At 46.4% G+C, this 7,852-nt stretch overlaps 1 protein-coding gene across 1 annotated transcript in view; it reads left to right on the plus strand.

The window, feature by feature from the left end:
* Positions 1–7,852, plus strand: part of abca3b (ATP-binding cassette, sub-family A (ABC1), member 3b) — a 101,361-nt gene that overhangs the window by 75,098 nt on the left and 18,411 nt on the right. Inside the window, 7 exon segments of the mRNA XM_070440078.1 lie at positions 2,658–2,856; positions 3,060–3,366; positions 3,590–3,673; positions 3,706–3,979; positions 5,044–5,248; positions 6,236–6,455; positions 7,186–7,383. Of these exon segments, the coding sequence (XP_070296179.1) occupies positions 2,658–2,856; positions 3,060–3,366; positions 3,590–3,673; positions 3,706–3,979; positions 5,044–5,248; positions 6,236–6,455; positions 7,186–7,383 (1,487 nt within the window).

Genomic DNA, 7,852 nt, shown 5'->3' on the forward strand with positions numbered 1-7,852 from the left:
CTGTAGCCTAAACCCAAAACCCTGTGCAACTGCCCAGGGCTAAAGACCAACAGCTTCACCACTCTGAGGACTCACATAGGAAATACAAACATTAAAAAAAAGCACACCTCTAGTCTGACAGTACACAGGACCAATACAACTTAGTGGACTTCTCTAGTCTGACAATACACAGGGACCAATACAAACTTAGTGGACTTCTCTAGTCTGACATACACAGGAGACCAATACAACTTAGTGGACTGTCTCTAGTCTGACACAGTACACAGGGACCAATACAACTTAGTGACTCTCTAGTCTGACAGATACACAGGGACCAATACAACTTAGTGGACTTCTCTAGTCTGACAGTACACAGGGACCAATACAACTTAGTGGACTTCTCTAGTCTGACAGTACACAGGGACCAATACAACTTAGTGGACTTCTCTAGTCTGACAGTACACAGGGACCAATACAACTTAGTGGAACTCTCTAGTCTGACAGTACACAGGGACCAATACAACTTAGTGGACTTCTCTAGTCTGACAGTACACAGGGACCAATACAACTTAGTGGCTCTCTAGTCTGACAGTACACAGGACCAATACAACTTAGTGGACTTGCTCTAGTCTGACAGTACACAGGGACCAATACAACTTAGTGACTCTCTAGTCTGACAGTACACAGGGACCAATACAACTTAGTGGACTTCTCTAGTCTGACAGTACACAGGGACCAATACAACTTAGTGGACTTCTCTAGTCTGACAGTACACAGGGACCAATACAAACTTAGTGACTTCTCTAGTCTGACAGTACACAGGGACCAATACAACAGTGGACTTCTCTAGTCTGACAGTACACAGGACCAATTACAACTTAGTGGACTTCTCTAGTCTGACAGTACACAGGGACCAATACACTTAGTGGACTTCCTAGTGATCCGAACAGTTTAGCACAGACACAATGTACAATGTAACTGCTCTAGTGCTACTGGCAAACATGCGTGCCAGGAGTACACAACTAGTGAATACCGAGAATCTAAGCTAACAATTCACAAACAGCTAGCGCCTTCACTACACACAGTAAGGGAGAAAATGATACAACTAGGACTTCTCTAATGATCTACTACACAGAACACATACAATTTGCTTCTCCTAGTCTGACAGTACAACAGAGACCAATACAAACTTAGTGGACTTCTCTAGTCTGACCAATACCAACAGAGGAACAATACAACTTAGTGTGACTTCTCTAGTCTGGACAGTTAGACAGGGCACCAATACAATTTAGCTGCACTTCTCTAGTTGACAGTACACGAGGGACCAATTACAAACTTAGTGCACGTTCTTCTAGTCTGACAAGTAGACAGGACAAACGATACGAACTTAACGTACTTTACACTCCTAGTACTGACAGTTAAAGGTGACGAATAGCAACTTATTGACGACTTGCGTCCCTGTCTGACAGTACACAAAGACCAATACAACTTAGTGCACTTCTCTAGTCTGACAGTACACAGGGATGAACTTAGTTATAACAATTTAACTGAGCTTCGCTCGAACGAGCTTTATCAGGACAACATAAGGAAATATAGAATTTACAGTAGTTAGATACCTAGTATTAGATTATGACATAATTCAATTCATCTTAATTAGAAATAACTATGCTGAGTTTTTCCAGACCATGTGTCCTGACCAGGAAACTTTAGTTTCGAGATCCATTTTTCCATTTTTTCCTAATCATGTCAGGTGGTCCGGAAGAACGTAGGAACCTTTCTTTGTACTGTATGACATCTTGATCGTTTTAGACTGTACAAATGATATTATAGACATGAAACATATTCATTCATAATTGGATGAATCTTTGTGTTCCGAAGTGGCTTATGGAGAGAGCACTCTGTGTGAATCAGATGGATGTAGATGCTGAAATCTCTTCACAGAACTCAGGAACACACCCCGGGTCTATTGTACACCAAACAAAGGAGCGCATCGGGAGAGTACCTAATAAGTGGGAGTGTGTTATTGGTGTATGGTGAGCATTTTATGTCATTCCAGCCCTGCTAACTCCTCTCTCCCTCCTCTCACTCTCTGAGGGGATGGACAGGAGCTTGGACAACCACAATAGCCAGAACGCTATTCTGTCCGTTACAAATGAATGATTATTTCAGCCAGCCAATCTCCACTCCCACAACGCCTGACACAGACAGCGCCCCCCTCAAAGACGCTTCATCTAACATTCTATAAGTGATCAACATGTTGTGATCAACACCTATCCAGGGTGTGAAAATGAAAATGGACTCGGGCCTTTGCAGTAGCTGTATGAAATTGATAATGGCCAAGAGACCTCATAATGTTAAGATGAAAAAAGCGGAAATGACTTGGCCAAGGTAAGAACAGTCTGAACAGGTGTTAAATTAGGTGGCTTCAGTATATTTAACTGAAACTGAAATGACAGGACTAATGTAGATGTCCACCCCTTCAGAGAGCTGGGTGGAATAAAGCTTGATAATGAAAAGAGGCTGTATGTAATAGGCAGGGTTGTACAGACTGAACACGTGTTTAAGATGGTGGCTTTTAGTGGAGTTGAAAAAAACCCTAATGATAGGACATAATGTAGTGATGTGATCTCTCTCTTTTTACACTGCTACTGTACTAAACTGTACTGGTGTATTTCCAGAGTGGGGAAGCTGGTGGATTCTAGCCTGGACATCCAGGCCATCCAGCTGCCGGCGCTGCAGTACCAACACGAGAGACGCTCCCACGACTGGACCATGGATGACACCAGCAGCTACAGCGGCATGACGGACGTCACCGACTTCACTGACAGCGGCACKCTCATCTCCGAGGACTGCTCCAACATCAAGCTCAACACCGGGGTGAGAGAGGAGAGTTTTGTGTGTGGGTTCAGACAGGAAGTAAGCTTCTCTTTCTGTCATCAATATGGTTTATTAATAGGAAAGTTTAGGAGCTTACAAAATATAGGAACGTACTGTATTAAATCAGAGATGATATGGAAATAATCTCCTTCTCTTCTCTGTCTCTCCTGTCTTTCTGTCTTTCTGTCCACSYTCCTCTTCAGGCCAGACTGTACATGCAGCAGTTCTATGCCATGTTCCTGAAGCGGGCGCTCTATAGCTGGAGGAACTGGAAGGTGATTGTGGCCCAGTTCCTGGTGCCCCTGGTGTTCACTGTGCTGGCCYTGGTGGTGGCAAAGACCTTCCCCGGGCGCTACGACTCACCGCAGCTGAGGCTGGCACTGGGCCGCTATGGCCCCACCACTGTGCCCGTGGCCCTGGAGCCCGGCAAGGGACCGCTGGCAATCGCCCTGGCACAGGTGTATTCCTCGCAATTGGCCGCCCAGAAAGCCCAGAATGTCAATATTAGCGGTAAGCATGTCAGCATGTTGGAAGGGATCACAGGACCACATAATAACTAGTTATTTGAGATGAAAGGTGATTTGTAGATCGGTGATTCTGTGCAGTTGTCTGCAATGTAGTCAATCTCAGACACGCATGGTGGAAGCTACTTCAGGCTTTAGACCATAGAGACGCAGCCATGGAAAAAGTTTGTCTTTACTGATCCACCCTATCCCCTGCTTCTTCTCCCCAGACTTCACGGAGTACGTGCTCACCAAGACCGAGGAGGAGGGCGGGGCATTCAACGAGCGCTGCGTGGTGGGTGCATCGTTCAGCGGNTCCACCCTATCCCCTGCTTCTTCTCCCCAGACTTCACGGAGTACGTGCTCACCAAGACCGAGGAGGAGGGCGGGGCATTCAACGAGCGCTGCGTGGTGGGTGCATCGTTCAGCGGCGGCACGGGGAAGATCGCCGAGGTCACGGCCTACTTCAATAACCAGGGCTACCACACGGCCGCTACAGCCCTGATGATGGTGGACAACACCCTGTTCAAAATGCTGGCCGGGCCCAACGCATCGATTATGACGGGAAACATGCCCATGCCCCGCAACATCTCCGAGAGCGCCCAGAGTCAGCTGACAGAGTGAGTGGGGAGTATGGAGGGGAAGGAGGGAGGGAGGGAGGGAGGGTGGTATGGAAGTGGAGAGGGTGTTATGAAAAGAGGAGATGGGATAGGAAAGGAAGGGAGAATGGATGAAAAAAGAGGAGAAGGAGAAGAGGGTATGGAAGGAACACAGGTGTTATCTTGAACACATTTGAGAAGAGGAGTGAATGTTTAGTTGGGTACTCTGCATGAGCCACTCTGACTCAGTCCATAACTTCCTTATTGTTGTTAGATAGAAGTTGACTTTTCCTTCAACCACCTTGTTTTGGGTCCTTATTCTGGTCTCTCTTTTAAACACCTGCGGTCAACACATCTGTTCCAGCCACTAAACCCCAATTAAACCAGGGTACTTCCCAAATGGCAACCTATTCCTTACAGAGTGCACTACTTTTCACCATGGCCCATAGGGCTCTGGTCAAAAGTACTACACTATGTAGGGAATAGGGTGCCATTTGGGATGCTCATCCAGTCAATGAGCTCCCGGCCCTGCTGGATGGCTGGCTGGATCGATGGGGAAGCAACAGAGGCTGATAACAAGTTAGAGTCTGAGGGGGAGATATTGACCAACACCATTCATCAGGAGGTGTTTTTTAGAGGTGAGAGGATGGAGAGAGACTGATAGTGGTTCGGTCAGGGAAGGTATATTGAGGATGGAGTGAAAGAAGGATGAGAGGATAGAGGTCTGGTGAAGATGTTCTCCTGGCTATCAGGATATTTATTGTTTCATGATACTCCATCTCTTTCTCTCCCTCCTTTTCCCCTCTGCCGGCCGACCTCACCACTCAATACATCATTTGCCTCCTCCCTGACTTTTCTTTCTTTTTTTCTGTCACTCCTCCCAGCTCCATGCCCTTCTTTATTTTCCTCCTAACTCTTTTTTTTTTTACCCTCCTAACTTCCGTCTCGCTCAGCTTTCTCTCTTCCGGCTCGCTCGCACTCGCTCTCTAAATTTTAAAATGGCTTTTTTGGCATGGAAAGTTTCGGGACTGTTTAAATAATAAATAGTAACCCCCCTCTCTCTCACTCCTTCCTCCTCGACACAGAGGTCAGACGGGCTTCGCCATCGCCATCAACCTGATGTTATGGCATGGCATCCCTGTCCAGTCCTTCGCCCTGCTCCTGGTCACAGAGCGTTCACTCAAGTCCAAGCACGTACAGCAGGTCAGCGGCGTCTACCTCTCCAACTTCTGGTTCTCTGCACTGCTCTGGGACCTGGTCAACTTCTTCCTGCCCTGCATGCTCATGCTGGTCAGTTATACCATCTCAAATCAAAGTTTATTTGTCACGTGCGCTGAATACAACAGGTGTAGTAGACCTTACAGTGAAATGGCTTACTTACAGGCTCTAACCAATGGCTGCGTAAAAAAAGAAGTGTGTGTGTGTGTGTGTGTGGGTGTGTGTGTAGGTAAGTAAAGAAAAGACATTTGAAAAAGAGTAGCAAGGCTATATACAGATACCTGTTAGTCAGCGCTTATTGAGGTAGTATGTACATGTAGGTATCGTAAAGTGACTATGCATATATGATGAACAGAGAGTAGCAGAAGCGTAAAAAGAGGGGTTGCGGGTGGCGGGACAAAATGCAGATAGCCTGGTTAGCCAATGTGCGGAGCACTGGTTGTCAGGGCCAATTTAGGTAGATGTACATGAATGTATAGTTAAAGTGATATTGCATATAAGATAAACAGAGAGTAGCAGCAGCGTAAAAGAGGGGTTGGGGGGGCACACAATGCAAATAGTCCGGGTAACCGGTTACCTGTTTCAGGAGTCTTATGGCTTGGGGGTAAAACTGTTGAGAAGCCTTTTTCTGTCCTAGACTTGGCACTCCGGTACCGCTTGCCATGGGGTAACAGAGAGAACAGTCTATGACTGGCGTGGCGTGGGGTTTTGATGGGCCTTTCCTCTGACCACCGCCTGGTGTAGAGGTCCTGGATGGCAGGCAGCTTTGCCCCAGTTATGTACTGGGCCGTACGCATAACCCTCTGTAGTGCTTGCGGCGCTGGATTTACTTAAATGCTCAATGCAGCTGTTTTTATACTAATATCAAATAATTTCTGGGTAACAATTATGTACATTACTGTGATTGTTTTCAATGAAAATGGTCAAAAAGAAACAAAATAAGTTTCTTAGCAAGAGCAATTTCTGAAGCAAGAATTTTGCTAGGACTGTCTGTTAATGRTATGAGTGGGGAGGGGAATACTGAAAACTAGCTGCTATCCCAACACTCCCTCCCAACAGGTGGTGTTCCGGGCGTTTGGGGTCAAGGCCTTCATAGCGGACAACCACCTGGTTGATGTGTTATTAATCCTGCTGCTATATGGCTGGGCCGTCATCCCCCTCATGTACTTGCTCAGCTTCCTGTTCTCCACCGCTGCCACCGCCTACACCCGCCTCACCATCTTCAACATCATCAGCGGCACCGCCACCTTCCTCACYGTCACCATCATGACCATCCCAGGTGAGAGCCAGGGCCAGGATACTAGATACTAGCGTTTCACACTATCGTGCCGACCCAAACCAAACTGTGCCGCCTCTGATATTTTCAGGATGGTCCAGCAACTGTGGGGATGCGTAGCAAGTACAGCTTGGCCCAGTTTGGTTCTGAGGTGTGAAAAGCCCTTAGGTGTACTGGAACACTGGACCTGTTGGCAGCTCAGAGACAAGTGTAGTAGACAAGTGTAGTAGACAAGTGTAGTAGACAAGTGTAGTAGACAAGTGTAGTCTCTGAGCTGCCAACAGGTCCAGTGTTCCAGTACACCTAAGGGCTTTTCACGCCTCAGAACCAAACTGGGCCAAGCTGTACTTGCTACGCATCCCCACAGTTGCTGGACCATCCTGAAAATATCAGAGGCGGCACAGTTTGGTTAAAGTGACTATGAACCAAACTCATTAACCAGAATCATTAAGATTTGGTGATTTAGAGCCTGTTTCTCTGCTAGTAAACAGTGAAAAAGAACGAACCCCTACTGCACACTGGTGCACTTATTTGCTTCAGAACTGGGGATTAGGCTGGCAAAATACGCTGTGGAAATACATTTGATGAATTTCCCTTTCCTTGATTCTCTTATCTCATTTCCTCTCCTCCTTCCCCTCCTTCCTCCTCTCCTTCTCCTGTTTCCCCTTCTCTCCTCTCCTTCCCATCCTCTCCTCCTCCTGTTTCCCCTCCTCCTCTCTTCTCCCCTTCCCAGAGCTAAATCTACAGGACCTGTCTTGTAACCTGGACAAGGTGTTTCTGCTCTTCCCTAACTACTGCCTGGGCATGTCCTTCAGCCAGTTCTACCAGAACTACCAGTTCATCACCTTCTGCACCTCTAACCCCGTGACCACGGCCTTCTGCCGATTCTGGAGGGTTGAAGAGGATGGAGAGGAGACTGATAAGTGGTTCGGTCAGGGAAGGTATATTGAGGATGGAAGTGAAAGAAGGAATGAAGAGGATAGAGGTCTGGTGAACTAAAATAGATAGATTCCTCGCCATCACCGCTTAAAATCTGTACTAAGACTTCATAAAAGAAACAAAGTCGTTTAAAAATATTTATTTCACATGTCTATCACAATGAACTACTTTTTCACCACTTCCCATTCTTTCTTTACATCTGTCATCCTTCTATCCAACAATTTAAAGTCTAGAACACACACTCATCACCTATATTTCTAACACTACTATTATATTTTTCAAATGATCTTCTCTCAATAACATTTGTATTTTGTCCCATAAAATAATCCTCTATGTTTTTGGTCCCCACCCCCCTCCCCAAAGAAGCTACTAATACATAGGTATTCAAACTGAACTACGGACACTGTGATACAGCTACGGCTGCTGTCTCCCTGCTGTAGGAGAACACAGTACCTAACTCA

This window comes from Salvelinus sp. IW2-2015, unplaced genomic scaffold (genome assembly GCF_002910315.2).
Source record: "Salvelinus sp. IW2-2015 unplaced genomic scaffold, ASM291031v2 Un_scaffold2194, whole genome shotgun sequence".
NCBI lineage: Eukaryota > Metazoa > Chordata > Actinopteri > Salmoniformes > Salmonidae > Salvelinus > Salvelinus sp. IW2-2015.